This window comes from Drosophila ficusphila, unplaced genomic scaffold (assembly GCF_018152265.1).
Source record: "Drosophila ficusphila isolate 14025-0441.05 unplaced genomic scaffold, ASM1815226v1 contig_791, whole genome shotgun sequence".
In the NCBI taxonomy this organism is placed as follows: Eukaryota; Metazoa; Arthropoda; class Insecta; order Diptera; family Drosophilidae; genus Drosophila; species Drosophila ficusphila.
The window spans coordinates 4438223-4462993 of NW_025064737.1; the positions used below are offsets into that span (position 1 = coordinate 4438223).

At 37.3% G+C, this 24771-nt stretch overlaps 2 protein-coding genes across 7 annotated transcripts in view; both read left to right on the forward strand.

Moving 5' to 3' along the window:
- LOC108098554 (transcription factor E2f1) overlaps window positions 1-1779 on the forward strand; it is a 41152-nt gene extending 39373 nt beyond the window's left edge. For all 4 annotated transcript variants that reach the window (XM_017201552.2, XM_017201553.2, XM_017201555.2 and 1 more), the window contains one exon: window positions 341-1779. In XM_017201552.2, the coding sequence (XP_017057041.1) occupies window positions 341-468 (128 nt within the window). In that variant the 3' untranslated portion in view covers window positions 469-1779. The remainder of the gene's footprint in view (window positions 1-340) is intronic.
- Window positions 1780-2967: 1188 nt separating this feature from the next.
- The window catches only part of LOC108098531 (insulin-like receptor), a 45686-nt gene continuing 23882 nt past the window's right edge, over window positions 2968-24771 (forward strand). Inside the window, exons 1-3 of one of the 3 annotated variants that reach the window (XM_017201510.2) lie at window positions 2968-3571; window positions 14642-14945; window positions 15069-15188. The gene's annotated coding sequence lies outside the window, so the exon portion shown is untranslated. Of the gene's footprint in view, window positions 3572-14641; window positions 15189-24771 lie in introns of all 3 variants that reach the window. The other 2 variants (XM_017201511.2, XM_017201512.2) reach the window with 2 other exon arrangements.

Here is a 24771-nt window from a genome sequence, read left to right on the forward strand (position 1 = left end):
TAACCCGACGCCTCGTCAGCAATCGTCCTCGTGTCAAATTCATTTTGGAACTGAATTCTCGTGGGTCTGCACTGACAACACTGACCGCTCCAGGGCCAATTGTTCATTTTGAAATTGAAATTCTGTAGCACCATGAGATTCAGCTCTGGCGTGAATTTCAAACATGCATCCACAACATCTCTCGCTCTATCAGCTCAGCTCTCTATCCTCCTCTATGTTTGTCCACGGCCAATAAAATCGACAATAATCCAATGTAGAGCCACCATCAACAGTCATCTGCCCAACAGCTCCATGAAACATTGCGGAAATATAAACTAACGTGTTGCATTTTTATTTACAGACTTCAGCAACGACATTGCCTTTGTGTCCATCAATCCGCCGGACGACAATGACTATCCTTACGCGCTGAACGCGAACGAGGGCATTGATCGGCTGTTCGACTTCGGCTCGGATGCCTATGGATCCTAAGAGGAGACGTCCGCCAAGCACACTCACACACACATATATATATATTGAGATATATATATATCTTCAAAATTGGGATTCTGGGGGTGTTTATAATTTTAAATTATATACAAATGGCAAAACACAAAAAGAGAACACAAAAACCAGCAAATTACAAATTATTAAATTATTTGATTGCAAAACCACAAACAAAAAATCCAAAAACAAAACACAAAAAAAGCGAATCAGCAAAACTTAATGAAACTAAGTTGTGTGTAAAGTTTTAAGCGTAAAAAATATTTACATTTAAATTTATAATCCAAACTAATTTAAGCGAAACGAAACAAAAAACACAAAATCTACTTTACGAAAACTCAGCCTCACGAGAAAAAAGGAGAAGTTGAAGCAAGAAAAGCCACATTTTATAAGCAAATTTCAATTTTAGCCTTAAAACAAAAAAGCAAAGGAGAAGCAAAAGAAGAATCAGGAATATGATATAGAAAAGTGGATAACACACACACACACACAAAAGGCGAATACTTCCCCCTTATCAAACTTCTTTTTTTGGGCTAGAACTGTCTGTAAATTAGTAAAAAAAAAAAAAAAACCAACACACACATAATTTTTAATTAGAAAACAAAATAGTTTTAATTCCAATCAATATAAAATAAACAACAATAAAAAGAAAATCAATTTCAAATTGTAAAAAAAGATCGAAGACAATGTTCAAACAGAGCAGAAGAAGAGAACACTACTCCTGGGCCCCAACCCCTCCCCCACCTCCTTTTTCCCCAAAAACACCCCCTCTCATGTTTTAGTTACGCATGCAACAAGGACTTCTTCTGCCATTTGTTTATTCTGCTTGGATTAACAGATTGATTTTTAATTACTATTATTAAAGCTATAACTATGTATAATAATTTGTTATTGTTATAAAATTGAAACTATAAACACACACACATGGGCCCAATAGCAGTTTATTCATAGAAGCCAAATCATCCCACAAAACAAACAACCAACAACTTAACAGAGTCAACTACAAGTACATAAATAATTATTTAAACTCTCGCCTACTAGTTATATATTTAACTAAACAATAAATGCAACAAACAAATGCAAATCATAAAACTGTAAAAATACAACAAATAAAAGAAGAAGAACCACAAAAACCGAAACCTCTGTATAATTATTGTACGTTTAATTTTTGTAAGAGAAACACAAACTTTGTTAGGTACGTTTCTTTCTTTCCAAAATCAAACACACGAAAAAAAGGAAAAAGTAAATATTAGAAAACAAGAAAACTTTAAAATAAACAAAAAAAGTTTTAAAACAAAATATCTGTTGTTTTGATGAAGTCTCAAAGTTAGGGGAGCTACACTTTTGCAAGTAAAATAACAATAACGTTATAGTGAATGCCTTAAAATATCAGATACCAAATATATTATAAAAATTGTGGTAACCTAAAAACTGTGGACGTCAAAGAATTTTACTGAATTAGTAAAATAACTGCGAATAACCAGAATCTTAAGATTAAAATAGTTCCCCAGTTTTTAAAATTAAGTAGAGTTTTAAAGGAATTGTAACGGGTGCCAAGGCTGCTTGCTCGCTAGGTTGGGAAGCAGGGTTGTCAACTCTACGTCTTTTTACGTAGATCTACGTACTTTAAGCCTTTCTTTCAAACCTACTAACTTAAGTCCCAGAATCTACGTATTTTCTATCAAAATTGTTCAAATTTGCAAAATAGACTGAATGGGCATAATTACCTTTATTTTCGCGAAAAAAATTAATAAACGTTCCGTTTCATACTAACGGACACCCCTAGCCTCTTGTTTAACTTGTTTAAATTAACTACAGGTGGTATAGGTTTACCAAAATCTCGTGGTAAATAAGCCAAACTTTATACACAATTTTATTAAAATCCATTCATTATATAGCCTTATTTATTTCATACTCTATGTGCAAATATATAAATATCTATATAAACAGATCAATTACTGGTAATAAATAAATAGATGATTTTATATTTGCATGTAAAGTTTGGCTTATTTGCCATGAGATTTTGGTAGATCTATAATTCATAGATTTTTTTTATTTTTAAATTTGTTGTTTGTTTGCTGTCTACTACTTTTAGGGTAATATAAATTGTCATTTTATTTACTTTTACCTACCCTACTCTCTTAATTTCACTCAGAAAAAAAGTACGTAGATCTACGTATTTTTTATACGGCAATTTCACATTTCTACATAACTTTCTTTATCTGACCTACGCCTTTTTTAAAATCCGAGTTGGCAACCCTGTAGGGAAGTGCACTCTCTAGGTCGGAAAGGTAGGTTTCCTAGGTTGGGAGTGTGTACTCACTAAGTTAGGAAGATGTAATTGCTAAGTAAGAAGGGGCATTCTTTAGGTGGGTGCATTGGCTAAACATCGATATCGAAATTTAAGAAACCAGGGCTGCATAATCATAGATGTTACATTTAAAACATCGATACTATCGTTTGCAAAATCGATGTTTTCGCATCTCTAGCACAAAAACAAAAGTGCACAGTCAAACGAGTTTCTAAAGCGAGCGCTCGCGTTTCGTCCGTAGAAAAATTGAGTTCGCGCCTCGTAGAAAATTTAATTCGCGCGCTTAGGTCGGGAGAAACGTGTTTAATGTGGTTTTTGGAAACAAAAATAAAAATAAATGTGAAAAAAGAAATGGACAGTAAAGCATGTCCAGTGCGTAACGCATTTAGTGAATGAAAAGTGCTAGAGTTCAAAGATACCGTGAGATAATGGAGTTGGAATAGAAGAAATTCCACGAAATACAAGTGTGAGCAAATTTGGTGTACTGATGGCAGTGTGCGGAATGCCCGGCTGTGTGTGTGTAAAATTCACGGTAAATAAATAAATAAAATTTGTGTACACACACGCATTGTGTGTATATATTATACACAGCATGTTGTGAAGTTGCGGCGCAAAAGAAAGCACGCGAATAAAACATAAGAAAAATTTAATTACGCCTGCGTCTGGGAAAGTGCGTCGTTCTATTTTGAAATCGATACCAAAATAAAAAAGAAAAAAAAAGAGGTGACAAACAACAACTAGAACAACAATGCTTCGCGCCAACAACAACGTTGCAAAGGGGTATGTGGAAACAAATAATAATAAAAAGAAAAATAGTAGTAAAAACGTAACTAGAAAAATACTCGACTGAAATTACTACGCAGCAGCAATTTATGCCAAGTTGTTTTTGCTCTCCTCTCTCCACACCCGGTTTCTCTTGTTCCTTTTGTTGTTGTCCCATATCTATCATATCTTGGGCCTGTTGTTGTTCTTCTTCTTCGCACACCGCTATACGTCTCCGTTTTGTGAATGAGCAGCACAGCGGAGAGCGGCTGCGCGAAGAGAGGCGAAAAAGAAATGAAAGAATTTTCGACTGCTGCCGGTTATGCGTGTAGTTGTTGTTGTTGTTTTTGTGCTTTTTTATTGTTGCACACATTTTTAAAAGCGGTACAGATAAGTTACCAATTAAATCAATCCGCCTAGGTATTATTCATATGTTTTCACAGCAATGCAAATATAGAAACAAAAAAGTTTACATTTAACATTTTTTTTAATTTTTTTCTTATTTAAAAAAGGATTTTGAAAAAGTGTATACATAAAACTTTTATTAACATAACATTATAACATTATAACATAATATACATATGCTTTGTATATTTTATAAGGTTTTATAAGGTGCAAATAAATTTAACCACTACTATTAACCAAAAAAAAATTATTTAAATATACTCCATACCTCACATTTTATAGCCGTTTGCATAATAAAAACCATTAATTTTTAATTAGGGGCATCAATTAACTTTGCGCTCACTCACTTCTTGATTTGTCGAAGAAATATGTTGTTTACGCTTATTTTAATGCGTTTAATTAACTACAAAGTTTCCCACAGCATAATTTCATTGGCTGTCAAAATGTCATGACAGTGCAGTTTTTGTCTTGGCTTGTTTTCATTTATAAATTTGCTTTTTAAGAGTGTGACCAAATTGCCTAGTTTTGGCAATTTACTTACAAATAAACTTAATAAAACAAACAACGTACATGTATACAAACTTTTAAAATTCTACTTTATCGAGTTCGGGAAATATTTTGAAGACTGTTCATTTAATTTAGATTAAAAGTTGATTTAAACTACAATAACCTAAAAGTAAAAGCTGTTTTGGGAACTGTATTATAACAATAGATCTGAGGGCACGTAATTGAACTGAAATGAAACCTTTCGTATTGCAAAATAGGAAAACACAACACAAATAACTGGGGATTGGGGAGATATTACGGATAGGTGGTTTTGGGAAAGTGGGAAATGGGAAATGTGGGGATGGGTCCGCCTGCTAATTAAAAAGCATAAGCACTAATTGGCGTGCCGCTGCGCTTGTTGTTGCTATTTGCGTTGCCGTTGGACTGCCCACTTGCTGTGCTCTTATTATATTCGCGTTATTATTGTATAATAAGAGCGAAATGCCATAAAAAATTAGGAGGTGGGGTTAGTAGAACAACAACAAGATCGAAACAAAAAAAACAACCGAGAATTGCGCATTTTTGTATTAATCATGCTATATTTTTGACGAGGCCAGAGGAATGTTGGCCAATGTATATGTATTTGTGCGTAATTTATTTATTTTTAAATCGAGTTTGCTTGCCTGCTTTGCCCGCTTTACGAGCATAAGTGTGATTTTGTATTTGTGTGTGTGTGCTTGCGACAAAAATAAGTCCCCGCAAAAACAAATTGCTGAAATAGAATCAAAATAAAGCAGAATACTGAAGAGATCTATAGAGGATGAGGCAATGACGGAACCCGGGCCAAGTTTGTTGTTTTTCTTTCTCTGTATTTTTATTGTTTTATTTTCGTGTATGTTATTTTTAATATTGGTTTTTTATGGTGTGGCAAAAAACCGGAAATTGTTTGTCCGGCTATTGTTGATGACGTATGGCCAGCCACTCGTTGGCAATTTTGGCGCATAATTTGGCCACACTAATTAACAGCGGCGAAACGAAAAACAAAAACACCGACACCAACACAAAAACGTCTAAAAACAAAAAAAAAAAAACAAAAAGCTTTGACCACATGTCCAAACGTAGCTGCGAGAAGGTTAAAAAGAGAGGGCACTACAGCCGAAAGAGAGTGGCCGGTGATAAGCCTGTATGTGTGTGCGAGCCGAACGAAACAAACAGGCAGGTGTCATTGACCTTTTTCGCTGTGAAACAACACACATACTGCAAAACAATTTTGTGTGCACTTTTTTCAGCTGCGTTTGCTTCTTTACCACCCCGCTCATCTCTCTCTTGCCATGCTGCTGTTGTTTTTGCACTTTTTTGTTGTTGCTGCCTTTGCTGCTTATGCTGTGAACTGCTTGGCCTTGAACTTAGACGCGCGTCTTCTAATCGCTCCACACTCCCCCTCGCTGCTCCACCCCCTTGCCCTCGAACTAGCATGCACGCTTTGCGAGTTTATTGCCCTGTTGTTGTTCTTATGCTACATATGTTTTTTCTGAATTTTGAATTTTTTTGAAAGGAAGGATCAGTTAAAAATAATTGTATATTATTACATATGTAATAAAACATAACATAATAATAACACTAAATAAAATTAAACAAATATGATTCATAACCCTATGAACATAAATATATACACATGTGTGTAAGTATATATAAGTATACATTTATTTCATTCTCTAATAAAGGGACAATGTAAATATTGAGAAGGAAAGCTTAAGTTTTGGTGGCCTTGTGTCCGTACGTATGTCAACAAGTATGTACATTCGTCAACAAGAGATTGATAAAAGTAATGTACATGTACGATTACATATGAATATGTATAAAAAATCATAAGCACTTCATAAAACTTAAATTTCTATTCAAGGTGATCCAAATCCGGGAAACCACCTCCCGTCTTTTATTGGCTCTGCATTTTGGATAATTCCCAATTTGGTATTAATTATTCAAGTGTAGTTTTTGCCATTTCGAAATGCAATGTATTTGCTGTGTGAGTCAACTTGTTTTCGTCGGGCCGTATTTAATTGTGTTTTTATATGCATCCGCCGCGCGGAAAACCGACTAAATCGAAATTGACTATTCCAAGAACCGTCGCGAGGGCAGGCATAGTGATTCACAAGTGGATTCGCATCTCTCATTCAACCAGCCGTTAAAACATCCACCCATTATAACGCGCGCCTGGTCCCGAACCTTATCATATGGAGAGGGTCGAAGGTCCAAGTAAATAATACCCAGCAATAACAGACATAGCAATAACAATAGTGCTAACAAGAACAAGAACAAGAACCAAAGCGAAAGAAACAGCAACAAGCGGCATGGAGCACCACGCACACTTGGACCCAACAACACATGACATATAGTCAACGCTCGTCAGTCGGTCGTATGACGAGAGTCCACCGATTTCCCCTTTAAAAGTCTGTAGTCGCCTACGCATGTACACCAAATACGCCGACCAATGCGGCCATAAAAATACCCCTGCAACTTAATTTAATATTATAGTGTTAAAACTTTAATTTAAATCAACGACTAAATTGATTTTTACCCCTTAAAATCTATATCTAAAAAAATTATAATATATACAAATTATATAAATAAATAATAATAATATATATAAATAAGTTTAATTTTAAGTTCTTTAAAGACCATAAAACCAAGAAACCGTGAGATATTTATTTACCACAGCTGTGCACACCTATATCTTAGAGTTCGAGTGCGTACAACTATTGTATTAGGTATGTGATTTCAAAAACAGCCATAACGGAAATAAAGGAAAAGTAGAGTATAGTACGCTGATGGTGAAAATTAGAACTAAAGCTTAAGAGGGGGAGTGACGGCAGTAGACAGGCGATGACGTGGTGTTTATATGGTTACTGGATCTTGTGATCATATTGTATGCGACGGTTTCTCGTGGAACTGTTTATTCGGTGTCACGCACACTTGAATGAGAAATACACCCACATGAATCAACAAATGGCCAATGGCAAGTTGTTTGTTTTGATATTTTGATTTCAGATTATGGTCAATCTCTTTGCATGGTAACTAAGGACTAAGAGCCTATCAAACTATTTTTTCCTGAAATATTTCAACAAAATTGTGAAAAATTTTTGACTCGTATGAAGAATATATATATATGTATAAGCTTTTAAAGTTATTACCTAGACCAGCAGTTTCGGTTGACAAAAATAAGTAGGTTCACAGTTATCTTAAATTAAAACAAACTAAAAAACACCAGCAGTTTATTAGAATTTATATTATTGACATTCCATTCGCTTTTTGAAATGTTTAATATTTTTCCATCACTCTCTGCTTCTCAGTTATGGACGTCTCGCTTGCACTAGCTATTGTTTTTGGTCTTTCGGCATTTCGCTTTGCGCAGTTATTTGTTTTTTGTTTTGTAAGATTCCGTTTTCGTATTGACATTCGCTTATTATTTTCCGTTGGCAGTTTTCGAGTGTGTGTTGGTGTAATAAACAACACACGTGGTTGCATTTCTGGGCAAGCTATCTTGCTCCCACACGCTGCAGGCAAGAGAAAGAGAGAGAGAGAGGCAGAGCGACTAAGAGATCTTCTATTTTGTTTTTGATAAAGTGCGTGCCTCTGTTTGTCTTTTTATGGTGATGTGAGCGATGTGTGTGTTCCGTAGGTGTGTGTGTGTATGTAGTGTGGCGCTTGGAGCATTTTGTTTGTGTGCTGCTTACGTCGACGCCGACGTCACTGCTGGGTGGGCGGCTGCGCTTCATTTTTATACCCGTTAAAAGGGAGTATAGGTACTCAAATTGGTTGATATAATATACTTTATTAGAATATGTTTGACAAGAAAAATAAACAAAACAACAAACGGCTTGAAGTGAAATCGTTATACATATGTCGTTCAAGATTAAGTATGTTAAGCATGATATAATATTTAAAACTATATTTTTTTGTTATACATCTGGATACTGGGTTATCAAAAAACATCACATATGGTCTTCTTACATGTCTGTACATACATAACAACCTGACCTTTTTTGTAATTGATAGTACGTACTGGGTATCTTAAAGCCTAGACAAAAGAACAGCGTTCTTTCTTGTTTTCGCTGCTTTTATATTGTATTTATAGTCATTTTCATAAACATTACGAGATAAGCCCTCCGCCCGCTCACTTTACGTTTTCCCCCTCGCTTCTCTTATTTTGGGTTTTTGTGCGTGGGCATTTTGCGTTGCATATCTATTGATTGGCTTTCAGATTTGCTGACGGCATTCGCATTGTTGTTCTTGTTGTTGTTATTTTTTTGTATTCCTCAGTAATATGTTGCCTTTTTGCAAGCTTTTGTTTAGCTTTTTTCTAATCGTCGGGGCGTCAACAATGTTGCCGTTATTTATTCTGTCTCTTTCTTCGGCGCCTTCTTTCGCCCGTGAATGACCTTCGGCTGTCTCGTTATTTTGGGTTCCTACAATCGGTGATCTTCAATTGCAATTCAAGAAAAACAATCGATGGAACTCTGGGGAAGAATCAATTGTAATGGTTAGGCATCATGGGGAAAAATAACTCTTTAGATGTTCAACCAAATTATCGTATATTCTTTATATCGTACCATCTTTCAATAATTCATTACGTTAAAATACTTCCAATGTTGCAATTTATTCCTTGTTTTAATATTTTTTTTGGTTATTTACACCACTATGGCTTCGCTTGGGAAGTGTGCTTATTAACAGTTCTGCTTAAATCTTTATTCATGAACTACTTGTGTTCAGGAGTTGCCCGTCACTTTGCTTTAATCTCGCTCGTTGTCACCTCAATTCTTGTTATTTGTTTTTGTTGTTTTTCACATTTCCATTGAAGTGGAAAAATGAGTGAGGACAGAAAACCTGAAATAAAACGATTTTTTCGCCAATGATCTTGCGGCGTAGAGTTTTGCTCATTAAATTTTACACTATAAACTCGGCATCTTCTTGGACCCTTTTCGTGGCCTTGTCTTCCTTTTCTTTTGCCTGCTTGTTGTTAAAAATATTTTTATTTTTCAAAGTGACGTGTGCGCGGGAAGTTGTTTCCCAAGTGTTTCGTGGAAATTCCAGGCCACAACTTCATGAACTACTTCATCTTGTAAATTGTAAACTAAACCCGAGATTCAACTGTCTCCCCTGTGCCTATTTCCGTCCTTGTCTTACGCCATATGGCCGTCTCATTCGCTTTGTTTGCCTGCCTCAACAACAAACATCGAGAAGACATTTTTATGATTTTATTTTAACTGTACTCGTAAATTTAGCGATTAGTGAGTGGACGCCGTCTGCTCTTCTCTGTCCAGCGGTCTCTTCTTCTTGCTGATGTGCCTCTTCTTGGATACTACTACACCTCCTTCTTTCGGCTACCTTTTCCTTCGCGCCCGCGACCCCTTTATACTGCCACCAAGGTTCGATTCGCGTGCTTCACGCGCTCAACGCGGCACTCCATATACTATATATCGTGTTTTCATACCCTTTTAAGAGGGTAATATAAAAAAAGGATACAAAAGAAGCTTCAGAAATACATGTCAGTATAACCGCATTTAAATGAAAATTTGGTTAACACTTTTCCTAATATGTACTTTTTCTTAGCTTATAATTTTTATTGCATAATATCACTAAAATTAGTTGTAACAGTTATCTTACTAAATTGTTTCCGCCCTAAACAAATCAATTTGGTTTAGCTAAAAAATTAAACTTGAAGTACTTTATTTAAAAACGAAGGGTGATTGAAACGACGGTTTTCGATTCAAACCATTCGCTTTTGCTCCTTTAACTGCTGCACAAACAATGCGACTGCGGCACTCAGCAGACGAACAGACTAAGGGAGTTGGCGAACGAAAAGCAGGAGGAGGGGGCGGCTGAAGGGCCAGACGAAATACCGCCTTCTGGCCAAGAGAGCTCTACTCTTGTCTGGCCTGGTCCGCATCCCCCTGCCTCTCAGCACACTCCACCGACATCCACTTTGTGTCACTGACTGTCTGCTGATGTTTGCTTTTTGCAACATTGTTGCACAAGTTTATTTTTAGACACATTTCCATGATGTTCCGCTTTTTTTGTGTTGGCCTGCCAAGCTGACGCTGCACATTGGCCAATGGGCGTTGGATCAGTAGACTTCCAGACCCGAATCCTTGTGATTGAGGTTGCTACAAAAAAACCTCTCAGAATTGCCAAATTAACGTTAAGAATTTCTTTTGACTTTGACTTTGAATTGACTACGCTACAAATTTTCTTTAAAATGTCTATAATTAGCTTTAGAACCAGTTCTAAGCAAGCTTTAAAAGCCATAAAAGTACAAAGTATACGAAAACTGAAAATATTTTGGTATTGGCTAAAGTTATAAAATATATATACATAGGTGCTTAACAAAAATGCTAAATGGAAAATATCTAGCTCTTGTAGTAGAAGAAGTAAAGTGTTGCCCTTCTTTTCTTTTTGGAAACTATCCAATTAAAAAATTTTATCAAATTAAAGATATTAAGTTATGCGAGTTTTTTAAAACATCCTTTTTCTGAAAGCATAATAAGTTTAACCGAAACTAAACCCAATGTGCTTTGCCTGCATTTTAGTTCCCTTTTCTCGTCATTTTATCGCTGCTACTTCGCTGCCTTCTTATTTGTTGAGGTAATTAATTTTAGCGTTTCTTTTTTTGTTTTTTGTATTTTTGGAGGCCCATTGCCGCTGCTGCAAATTTATGTATTTATTAGCCTCCATGCATAGGCGGAGGCTTTAAATTTTAATGGTTTTTTAATTAGGCGGCGCTTTTGATGGTCCGTACCCTCCTTCCCCAACCTCCCCTGCCACACACCCCTTTCTTTCTCATTAGCAGCCCATTGGCATCAAACAGCTAAATACTAAACTACCAATACAATAAACAATGTATAACTCTGCATGCGCCACAGTGAAACATTTACAAGTCGACTTTACTTCCTAAAAACAGTAGTACATATATTAAGTTTATAAATGTATATATATATTATAAATGCGCACGAGCATAATTTGAGAAAACAGAATTATATGTTTCGAATCTTAAAGTTTTTATCCAAATATTTAATTAAGCTTTTATTTTTTATTTATAATGATAAATATTAAGGATCCTTGATTTTTGGAAGTTTTAGTGTAAACAATCGATTACTATTTACAACCACTACAACTGGAACTACGACCGCAGTTTTACAACTTTACAACCGCATGTGTAGTTTTTTATTGCAACCCATTTAGGCGACGTCACTGCTTCCGTTTTCTGCCTTTTCCTACTTCCCTTCCTCACTGCTTCCTTTTTGGCCGGTTTTACGATGTGCCTGCTAGTATTTTTTGGTAGTCACTGTACCACATTGCGCCGCAACAACAACAACTCCACCCAAGGGCCAACGACACCGACGTTTTCTGCACTCCACACACACATTCAAGCAAAGCACTCTTTCTCTGTTACACACACTTTTGGGGCAGACAGTGAGATAGTCATGCTCCTTCTTTTCCATTCATAAGCGACTGCGTTTTGCCGTTGTTGTTTTTGTTCCCCTGATGGCGCTTGGCGAAAAAAAAAATTATTTGGCGGCCTCGATCTGTGAGAAAAAATTGTTGTTATTTAATGTGTGCGCGGAGTAGTGGTTGCTCTTTTCCCTTTTTGCGCTTTTTTTGTTTTTGTTGAGACTGGTGCAGAGTTGCCGCCCTTATCACACAGAAACACACACACGCACAGGACAGCCTCCGGAGGTTCCTGCGAAAACTATGTACATACATATGTGTGTATATCGCGATTTTAACAAAACACGTCTATGCATTGGCGGCCCAATTTATATTGTTGGAAATTGATGGCTTTATAACTTTAAGAAAATGAAGGATGCTGATTTTTACAGATTGTTATACAATTTTTAAATTTTTTACGCAAAATATTCAGATACTTTTGCATCGCATAAACGCATTTTCCTACTTATCTTTTCCCTACCACCTCATCCTTATCCACCGCCCCCTTTTGTTCACCCATCCTTCTGTTTCTTATCGCAGACATGCGCTCTGTTTACGCTCTCTTTTTCTCTTTCTGTCGCCGCCTAACTGCGCTTGCACTTTGTTGTTGTTATTCGGCTTTTCGTCCTGTCTGCGTGTTTTTATACGCACTGCGCTTTAGCACGTCTATCCGCAAAGCAAAAAAACGTGTACTGAAGGGGGGAGAGAGCGAGAGCAAGCGACGCCGACGCTGTTCGCATCCCGCTTGCACTCGCAACGGGCCGTTATTAGATTTCAGTTTGTTTTCGTCCCCGTTCGCATTCGTTTTCACACATTGCGCTTCGCGTCATTTTTCGGGGTCAACGTCATCTCGAGGGTTGCCGCCTGGCGTTTTCTCTTTTTATATTTTGTTTTTGTTGTTTGTGCATGTCTCGTATTTTGTGTTTTATCTCTTGCGCTCTCCCACTTGCCTTTGCTCTCTCATTTGCTGCTGCAGCACATTTTTAATGCCGGCGACGCGCCTCTTGTTGTGTGTGTAAGTTTTTGTGTGTGCGTGTTGATTTGTTGTCTCGACCAAAATGAATTTTCGGCCAAATATGCGAATCGTAAGCAAAATAAAGCTGGCACTAAAGCCAACATAAATTTGTATTTATTATAACTTCTGGTTAAAAATGCAAAAACCAAAACTAAGACACAATGTAATTTTTATAGCTAAAAATTGGGGAAATAGTTAAGTTTTTTTTTTTATACCGACCGTAGTTGAATTATTTTTATATTAAAAATTTCATGTAAACAACAAACCTGAAATGATATCTTTCGTTTAAATTTCTGTAGTTTCAGTTAAATGTAAATTTATCATCCGAAAAATTACTCTGATATTTTTAATACATATGTATGTATATGTATTTTTAAAATTAAGTGTTAAATTCATTTTTTTTTTTTTTTAGTTTTTCTACTTCTATAAATTAAAAACTTGAAAACATCCACTGTTATGAAATTAAAATGCAGACAACCGAAATATTCAACTTCTAATTTATTTATTTATTTTAGCTTAAGTTCAGCAGTTTTCCATTTTTTTGCATTTCGCGTGCCGCACACAACACCCCACGTGACTTTTGGAGCGAGTGGGAAGGGGTGGAGGAGTGGTGGTAGAGCGAGAGAGAAGCTGCCTGTCTGGCCCCGTTTTATAGGGCAGAAGGGGAGCGGTGGGCGGAAAGCGCACTCAAGAGGGGCGTGACGGCAGCTTTTTGATGCTTGAACTGCGCTTGTTTTTCTTTCCTTTATTGTTGGATCTGGCGCAGACGGTTTTTATACCCATTAAGTTGTAAAGTAAAGTTGTTTTCAATAAATTTAAATAAATTTTTTTGCAACAAATACAATTAATTAATTTTTTATATTTTCTCTTTTAAAATAGTCGTTAATACATTAAATTAATTTTTTTTTATATTTTTGTAGATAACTTTTTTTGTTGCCCTGCTGTTGTTCTCAATGGTATTTGAAAGTCGATATTCCTTTCTTGTATTCTGTTTAACAAATTTTTTCCCATTTCGGTTACGCTGAGTCAGTTTTGTTCCTTATTTTTTGGTTGCACTTTATATATTTTAAATAGATACTGTATCTGTTGTTGTTGCTCTAACTAAAAAAGGCGTGGTCCCACGAGTGCCAAAAAAATATCTTTCTTTTTTTATGCTTCGCCATTCTTGCGGCGTTGATGTTGTAATAAAATGTTGATTGTTTGATAAAGTTTTCCTTACATTGTATTTTATACTATTTTTCCGCATGGGTGGGTATTTTATGTTTTTTACCTTAAATAATTTTATGATTTGGCGCAAAAGTGGAACGTTTACTGCTGTTGGTCTCTTTGTTTACGGGTGGGGCCTAATAGTTCTGCAAGAATTGTGAGAGTCGAGCATAAAATAATGGGCTTTCAGGTGGATTTAAGTTGCACGAATGCTAGTTTTTTCGTTTTAAGTGATTCTGTGGAATTTGTTAATTGGTTAATCGTTTCGCTGGGGTAATCTGTGAATGGAGCTGACTGTACTTTTTCGAAAGAGGGATTGAGATCGGATTTGTTCGCATATATAAATTACATTACATTCATTTAAAATGTACACAACAATAACTAAAATACTTCTTAAGTTTTTACCTACATTACAATTGTAATTAAATTAGGTCGGAAAACAACTAAATTCCTTTCTCATCATTCGCCTTTCTCTATTGCTCTCATTTCAGATCAGCGAAGTCTAAATGCATCATTGAGATCACGTGAAATGATCATTGAGTGCCTCGAAGGTGTGAAAGTAAAAATCAAGTGAAAAATGTGAGAAAAAATAAGGAATGCTATGTGACAACAACCACAAATACTTGCAAACAAATAAGATCAAGCGAGCAACAGCAGCGGCAACAACAACAACAAAAACAACAACAACGAGCAAATCAAGAAAAATGATAACCTAAATAAATCAAATTGCTAGTCAAAAAACAACAACAAAGCAACAAAACCCAGGGAACGAAGCCAGAGCAAGAGAGAGGAAAAGTAAGTTATAGAAGTGATCCGAATTCCGATCCCCAGTGCATTTTCTCCCCCTATCTCTACCTCTCTTCGCCACGTTTTTCCCCAAAATTAAAGTTTTTTTCGGGTTTTCTTTTTCCATCGAAGAAAGCTTTCGCCAAAGGCTGGAAGAAAGTGCAAAGACAGCAGTGGAGAAAAATATTATCAAAACGTGTTTAAAATTTATAACAATAAAGAAAAGCGACTTATTGATTGTTTTCCATAGAGGTAAGTCCTATCTCTTTATATTTCGTCAATAAATTCAATTACTGTAAAAAATTTTAATCAAGTAAACAATATTTTCTACAAATATTTGTAAAAACTTATATTTGAATTGAAAGAGACAGGATTTTGGTTTCGTTATACACAAAAAAATAACTAAGCAAATTTCTGACGGAAACTATAATACCATCTGCAAAGGTATAAAAATAATTTGGAATTTATTTTGAACGTCTTCCAAAACTCGAGTAAAATTTTTGGTAAATCCCGAACAAATTTGTTACTAAAAAATCACTGCAGTTCGGAATCTTTAAAGTCTTTAAAGTGTATCTCTGTCTGTTTGTCGACACATATAACTTTCGTTGTGCTTAATTTGTGTCACATTCCAATGAGGTTGAACAAGACGGAGACGTTTTGGAATTTTTCCTAAGAAATGTATGCTGATTTGATTGTCAATGAGAACATTTGTGAGCTAGAAGCGTGTTCCTCTGAGGAAAAGGGGAGTAGTTCTCCCGATTCCGGATATATCTTCCCCTGCTTCAATATTTCACTTTGGTATTTCCGCATGGCCCAGTTCCAAATAACTCGCTAACAATAAATATTGTGTAAATTCCGGATGGAGCGAAAAATACATCCGAAGAGGGGAAAATCGAGTGGAAAAGAGGGAGTTGGGTGGCAGAAGGTGGTGTTAAATGGCGGCTGATTCTAAATAATGTGTAACAAATGGCGCGTCTGTCGCAACAACAACTGCAATAATAATAACTTGGCAGCGGCGACAGCTCCAGCAACAAAAACTGCATCAGTGGAAAAAAAATGAGAAAAAAAAGGGGAGAAAGAGCTAAGAGAAAAAGCCCAGTCCCGGTTAGCGAATATTTAAATACCCTTAATGTCAGCAATAGATTATTTAATCAAATATTTAATTTGAAGTCTCATTTCGGCAGATTCTCGACCCAATGTTTTATATGTATCTCGATTAACGTACATATTTATTTTTCCATTGGTAAAGCTGTTTTAAAAGTTTAAAATGTTTTAGTTGCTCTTGCGAAAGTCAGTTATTTAAGATCTGCATAAGCAGCAATGCTTTTAAAATTGAGAAAAGCTTAGATGGAGGGGGAAATTTAAACTTATAATTGCAAAAAGTGTGTGCTAGTTTAAAAAGGTTTTAAAGTTTTTGTATACCCGCATTGTTAGTTGGGGATTCAAAGCAGTGTGGTATCTCTACCAGACGGGATCGGAGTGTAGCCCCGACTGGACCCAAAAGAGGGCGGAGGGAATGGGGGTAGAGGGGAGGGGAGGGTATGCAACCGACCGCATCAGCAGAAGTAGAAGTAGAAGTAGAAGTAGAAGTAGCAGCAGTCGCTCAATTGCACACTCACCGTCTGGGCATTTCCACAGTTTTGGAGCAGTCACACTCGCACACATGGGAACCACACTCTTGAGACGACGGTTGACGCCTTGAGAAGCGGGGGGAGGTGCGCCGCAAGGGGATCGGGCGGCTTGGGGCGGGGATCTATTAGTGTGCGGCACCATGTGGCATGCGGTATGCCATTGCAATTGCACAAACATTTCTATATTGCTCTAATGTATCTCTCCACGCCTCGTGGTTGTCGCTGTCTCATTGTATTTGTGGTTTTTTTTAGCGGTTGAATCGAGTCTGGCCGGAAATAGTTTCAATTGGAAAGGCAACCTGGCCGAAAGATCTGCTGCTCTGGTCACTGATAAAGCCATAAGTGGCCTCCATTCATGCCAGTGCGACTGAAAAGTTACAATGAACTCATTTGTGTTAAATGGAATGAACTCGAGAAATAGCTATTTAAATCTAAACGTCTAAATTATTTTAAAATTGGCTTTATATTTCAACAAAAATGTAATGAAATAAATATTTATAGGAAATTATATTTACTCATTAATGAATAAGTATAAAGAAATACTTATTTAAAATTAAAAGAAGCAATTGCTTTCTGTAGAACAATCATATATGGGAAATCCATTTCCTTTGTATTATAATGGTCTATTTCATAATAATATTAAAAAAAAGATTATTTTCTCTAATGGTACCTCATAAGTAGGTATATGTAATAGTTCTAAGGAACAAATTTACGAGTTCGTGTCTTGTCTAAAAACAAAATCGTTTAGCTTTTCCAGCCCTAAAAAACGTTTTGCATGCTTTCGTGATTAGCAGAAAATCACTCCCCAAGAGCTACTCGCCTTTGGGATCCCTTTATTATCAGTTTACGACTTTAGTACGCCTTCTTCTCCATTAAAGCGGGAATTATGTGTGGCAACTGATATTTTCCTAGGCTCCCGGGGGAAGCCTTTAATGAGGAGGGAGCACCAGCGGTTTCCCAGATCCATTCGCATTCGCACTGTTGCAGCTTCCTTTTTTCCTTGTTTTTTTTTTATATTTTCTTGCTTGGTTTTGTTTTGTTTGGGGATTTTAATGGCCAACTGGTTGCGGTTAGCACGTGTTGCCTGTCAGTCATCCATCCAGCCCATGTATTCAGTCAGTCAGTCAGTCTCCCAGACGATGATTGAGATAGCAGCAGACTGGTTCCCGTGAGGAGAACAAGAACAAGGGTCTATGAGGGGGGCGTCTCAGAGTCTCACAGTCTCGGGGACTCGGGACTCTTCTTTCCTTTTTTTTTTTTTTTTTGGGGCGTGCCCCTCGATTCGTACCGCTTTCCGAGTCCACAGACGCGCACATTCTGTCAGTTGCTCAATTAGACGCACTTCCGCTGCATTTCCCTTCTTTCTCAGTCGCTTTATTTCTATATTTATTTCCGTTTTGTGCGTGTGATTGATGACCGACTGCTGGGCAATGATGTAACCAGCATATAAAACGGAAATGAATTAAAATGAATATTAAGATTAGAGCAGTAGAAAGTTGTTTTGCTTTCAGCAAAATATTATCTTTGTTTTGCAAAATTGGAAAAAACATTTGCAAAACGACTATAACTAGTGAGTATGGAAAATATTATTCATGGGTTTGCAATCTTAGTGTTTCGTTATGTTAATAAAAATATTTTTCGGTGTAGATTTTATTTGTGTACCCACTGTGGTGTTCCTTTGATGCTCTTGTGTCCGGAGACAGTTAACATCCCGTACCATTTTCACTTCCCCCCGGAGACACTTTCCCTCCCCCTCCCACCGATTTCTTTCTCTTTTTCCTCAGTTGTTGTATCGAATAAACTAGTAGCAACAGCTGCAGCCGCAGACGACATCGAAATGCGAAGGGTGTAAAGTGGCGCTGCCACATTCCAATGTCTGTAGCTGTCTCTCTTCCTTTTTGTTGTCAAGAATGCCGGAGACGATGAAGAAGAAGAAGAAAACGCAGCAGCAATAATCGTGGCATCATCTCATCGAGACGACTCTCCATGTAAAAATCACGTTTCGAGTTATGTGAACGGCGCGTGAATGAGTCGAGGTCCAGAGTTCGAGCCGCGGTGAAAAGAGAGGGCCAGATGGCGGCAGAAAGAGATGGAAGAGCGGCTGTCTGCGAATGCGATCGAGCTGAAAATGCAGACTTAATTCGCCAAGAAAGAGAAACAGAGAGAGAATTTTCTTGATATGTCCCGGAATGTGGGCTTTCGTTTCCAGAATTAAATCCATTCTCCTGGAATTTCCTTTTTTTGTACTTAATTGAGCTCGTTGTTACCAAAACTTATTTCAATGTAAACTATGTTTCCAAAAAAAATTAAATATTTTAGTTACAAAGTTATATTACATACTTTATTTTCTTAGAGTTTTATTAATGCTTAATTCTGATTTTATGTCAAGTTCAGCTTAATGATTTAATTTTTTTCATATCTTTATCATCAAAAAAACCATTTATCAATCGCTTTTTTCTTATAAATCATAAAATTTATCTGCAAAATATTTTTTCCGTAAACCTATACAGTTCGGTTAATCATCATTAATTTAAATACCAAGATGCATTACTTGGAACCATATGATTGACGTTTAATCGAAATTAATAAAAAAAAAACAACTCATTTGAGAGCGATTGCTTGGCAATAAACACACACGGCAACCGTTGAATGTTTTGTACCCCTTGAAAAGTAATGAATGACGGATAATGCCATAAATAAGCATACTCCATCTGTCACTTAATTTATTTACTTTTTGTATAAACGTTCGGCAACCCCTTCAATGACAATTTGTTGCCGCCTTTCGCTGTCCCAACTCCTTTTCATTAAAACCAAGTTTAATGGCCATCAATTAATTCTCAACCAGCAGACAAAGGCGGGAAAGGGAAGGCACGAGTGTCAGACTTTATGTGTGTCATTAGGGTGCATTTTGAGTTATGCACCTAAAAATGAAAGAACACAGAACACAGAAACTACTGAAACAGGAGAAACTTATGGGTATAAAACATTTCCGCATTCCGCACTGGGGAGTCAGCGAAACAAACAAACAAAAAAAGAGACGGGCGCATGCGCAGCGGTTGCTCAGAATGAGACAGATAGGAGGGTTAGAGAGCGAGAGTGAGAGAGCGGCGAACGGAGAGCGGAGAGAGGGGGAGCGAAAGACCTCGACCCACACTCGTGTGGCGCCCATAAAAACGTCATCGTTGCACATAAAACCCGACAGCAAACAATGCAGCTCGCCATTTGGCCGCCGCCGTAATAGTTTTTTAATTGCTCATAAAAGTCGTCAAAGTTGTTCCCCGCTTACGTCCTTTTCTCTCCTCTATGGACATACATACGTACTCGTACATAAATATATATATTTACCGCAAACATAACCCGTACAAGGCAAGGTCTGTTGTCCGTTTGGGCCCATTAATCACTTGGAGTGGTGGAGGCTGTGGAAAATAACGCCACCAGGTAAAGCCAGAAAACCGTTAAGCGTATGCAACAAGATCGCCGCCGCCGCCTGTCTGCCTCCGAGATTTTAACGTATGCGCATATTCTCCAAGTCCCTCGCTTTTTTTTTCTTAATACATTCGACGGCCGTTTGTGCAGAGGAAGCGGCGAAACGATCTTGCTATTGACATTGACAACGTCATTGGGGGGAGGCTGTGGCAGGGAGCTGCGGCGGTGGGGCGGGGGAAGTACGTACTGTTTTACCAATTCGGCGGATACCCTTATATACTTACTGATCCAAGCGTAAAAGTTCTTGACAAGTTGCCATCTCGAAAGCTTTGGTTTCCGTTCGATTAGGAGAAATGTTTCCTATATTGCCTATCAAATCAATGCTGATCGTTCTATTTAAAGCAAAGATAGGGAATTATTTAATTATTTACTGTTTAATTTTTTTTATTTCAGTAATATAAACACCTTTTCTTAGACTAAAAGTTGTTTCAGCCTTTTCTCCTGGGTTTTGGCTATGAGCTCATTAGGGTCTTTTAACTTAATTGCCTGTTCAAGGCCATTCGAACTTTTGTTGACCAGTGTGTTCGGTTACACCTCTTTGGGCCAAGTGAATGGTGGAAATATATGTTTACTTTGCATAAGATCTAAAAACTCTTTTTAGATGTAACATTCTTGTGCTTTGTAAACTTTTGATTTAGTGTTTAGTAGTGCAGTTAGTTATATAAACTTTAAAGATCGCAAGTGTAATTATACAATAACCGACGACACATGCGCATAATGACTTGGCTGCTGCTTATTTTTTCCTATCTGCTGGACAAAGGGGGGGAAAAGTGACCCGGTGGGAGGGCGCTTGGTGCCTGGGAGTTTAGATTGGAATGTTGTTTATTGCATTTTTGAGCTTAATGTCGCTGAGACGCCGTCGCCTCCCATTGAAAAATATCAGGCTCACAGATACTATGCATAATGACTGTGATTTTGTGCCATATGCGACTGTGTGTTAGGTATTGGCATTTGGAAAGTTAGCTGCGCGTTCGGTTGGCTGGCCGCTTTTTATAGCCCACAATCTGCAGCCAGCTTTGAGTCATTGTGCCCGTTTCTGGATTTGACATTGCAGCTTTTTGCATTTTCATGCATCCGGGATACAATGATGATGGTCGTGATGCTGATGATGCTGATGACGATGTGATGGCGACTACCATTGCCATTACACACTGTAAATGCTGTAAATAATGATGATGCCGGGTGCGTGTGCCATGGAATCCAATGGAACGGAATTTTAGGAATGTCGTTTTATGGTTTAAACTGGACCTGACCTACTAGGTTTATTTTTTTTTTTTTATCGATTTTTTTGTTTAAGGAGTGTGAATAATTGGAATACAATACAGAACTGTTGTAATCAATCAAAATAGTTCATTATTGTATAGCCAAAGTGTGTTTTAAAGCGATCAAAAATATAGAGAAATAGCTTTTATCTATATTTTTATTTAAGGAACTGTAAACAAGATTGCAGCACACACTATTTTGGTTGCCAATCAAGAAGCATTTGCCAAATGGGCAGACACAAAAAAACGTGGCCCAAATGGTCCCATGACCAAAAATACGAAAATACACACTCGTACCGAAAGTCATTGAGTCTGCACTGCACAGATAGATGTAAACATGTATAAAATGCAATTACAATTACAAATTGAAATGCACAACAGATGACGCCGTCGTAGAGACGAAGTCGTCTCGAGATATATGTATGTACGTATACATAGTTAGTTTAAATTGTTTATTTGGCTTGGGATTTCATCTGACGAAAATCGGAACATGTAGGTGAGGAGGTATCGGTGAGGGGTGGCTGTCAACTCATGACGACGACCACGAGACTCACGAAGATATAGCGAAACTATTCTGATTCTGCCTTTTTGTCTCATTGTTGACATCGCTGTTGTTGTTTTCCACTAGTTCGCCATTTACACTGTGGCAAAGGGGTATTGAAAAGTTATCTAATTTAAATGAATAAACTACATACAAGTATTTTCAAAATCTAAATGTTAATTTTTTTTATTCAAAGTAAAAAATTAACAATACAAATATATACTCCTAAAATATTTATTGTTTAAAAAAAATATTTAAATTTAAACAATTTTAAAGGCAAATTAAAGTTTTTTTTATCGTAAGGGTGTTTAAATTGCTATGCACTTTTTCTTCTTCTTTCTTGTTGTTTTCCGTTTCGCATTCAACAAAGTGCTAATTTTTTCGGTTTCCAGAGGCGCCTTGAGTGGGCGGTAATTCCGCCCACTCCGGCGAGCAGCAGCCCCTCTGCTGAAACTCTCCGTCTCGGTGGCGCAAGAAAATGTTTTTAATTACTATCATTAGAATGAAATTGATCGTGAACTGAGACACGAAAATTAAATTAGGGAAACGCAGACGTGCAGAGACCACAAACTGCACCTTTAGAGCACGTCCACCCCTCGGAAATCTCTGAAATCTTGCCACTGTGATTTCACTGGGGGCCTCGTTTGGGGGATGTTGCGTCTGCTGCTGTCTCGTGTTATTTATTTTATAGAAATGCATTTTGCTATTTTTAATTTTCTCTTTCAATTCCACACTCCCGGCGAATGCGTTTTAAAAATAAACGAAAATTGAAATAATCTTTGGGTTGCTGGGGGGAGAACAAAGTCCTTGGGGGAGCCGGCCATTAAAGAGGGAGAAACAAGAGTTCATTTTCGTTAGGGGGAGAAAAGCCGTGAAAAGCGGGGCAAAGGTGAAAGGACTTTAAATTCATTGTAGCTGAAAAGCAACAAGATGGAGGAAATAATGTCTTGAATGGAAATTTACTAGATCGTAGGCTGTTCTCCATTTGGAATTCTTAATTGCTTTGCCGTGACTCAATCTCAGGGAATCTTTCTGTGACTTCTGACTAATCGGAATATTGAGGTATTTTTAATCAAAAACAACTTTAGGCCGTCAGCGATTAATGCCAGTTTGATCAAAATACAAATGACATCAGAATCTGAATGAGTAAACGCGATCTTTGTAACATTTTCTCCAAATGTTTAAGATTGATGATGCATGTTGTGTTGTGGAGTTAAAAAATTAAAATCGTAATGGGAATTTTGCTTCAATAAACTTGTTTAATAACAAAATTTATAGGAATCCTGAATAGCAAATCTAGTTTTTTTGTAACATGCAGATTTTCGTTCACTTTCATTCCTAGTTTGCATAAACAAGTTTGTGCTTCGTAGAAATCCATTTTACATTAATTTATTTAGGAGCGAGGGGAGAAGGAGAAGGCAACCCTTGGGTCCCAAGACAACCCCTTGGCAACAACCCGATCCCATCCCATCCCAAATACAACCCAATCCGTCTGCACGGATCTTGTGATCTGTCATTACAAGCGAACGAAACAAAAAGATACAAAACGAAGTGGGAAATCATGAGATGAGACTGAGACTGTGTGTTGTTTACGTTTTATGTAGATTTATTTTTGCCTTGCAACTTAAACGCACAGACATTTAAATTTAGCTGCGGCGATCATCTAATGGCCTCGTCCGCACACAACAGCCAGCTACCCGTTCTAGTCTCTTGCTGTGGCGTGGTGTGATGGGCTGGTGTCGGCTCGTCTGCCCTGCCACTTTCACACTTGAAAAAAAAGAGTGTTGAAAGGGACTTTAATTACACCAAAAGATAGAGTATATTTATTTGGTTGGAGTTAACTGTTTATTTCTTTTATTAAACTCGCAATAAATATTTAAATTTTAGGGAACTTCTTGTATAAAGTCGTAATAAAAGTGTTGAAGAATTCTTCAATTTCTTTTACATGCCAAGTTAAGTTAGGTAATGTAGAAGGAGGCGTTTTCTCAATTTTACCATATTCTTTAATATGTTTTTAAGTGCCTTCGAATATCTAGAGATATTTGATTTCTTCTCCTTATTTCAAGAGTTTTTTTCGAGCGTATCAAATCAGATGAGCTATAGCTGGCTCGCCTCGCCTTTTCCCTCCGTCCGGCGGTCGATCTGTCCGCCTGTCCGTCCGTCCGCTGTCCGTTTCTGTCTGTGTGTCACCCGACTGTCTCGCCAAAATGTCATAGCTGCAATTGGTGTGGCGCTCTTTTCGCTTTTATATTGTTGTTGTCTCCCCGCCTCTTGATGTGGCATAAAAAGTGTGATCGATGTAAATCTTGTGGCTTGGCTGTCGCCAGCCCTGGCTGCTTTTTCCCTTGCAGATTATCGAGTTTAACAGAAAAAGAACTGAACAGCAAGATGGCCCACTACCAGAAATTCACCACTTCATTCCTAAAAGTCACCACACTCCACCCCATCGGGGCTAGCTCCTTCTCCCTCTAATCTGATTTGTGGGATCAAACAACTGTAAACCCGGGCTTTGAGCACGCTCTCTCCCTCCTGTCTCCACCTCTTTTTATCACGGATTCTCCGGATTGTTCGGCTTCCTTTTGCGGTTGGCTTTACATATGTGCGTGCGCATGTTTTTGTTTTTGTGCGTGCTGTTTGTCGCGTTGAGCTACTTTACGGATTTGCCTTTGTTATCGATAGGTTGACTGGACAACCCCTAAGATTGTTTCAAAAACAGGGGACAACGGACCGTATTTTAAAAATAGTGACTAAATTTAAAAAAAATTAAACAACTAGAAACAAACATGTTTTGACCTTTGAAGAAGCTTAAGGAAATTTTGTAATTTTTTGTTCATTGTCCTTTAGCTAAGAACAAACCCTTTGTGACAAATCGAAGAGAACCCTTTTTCGTTATTTTAACTTAAATACCCTACCAA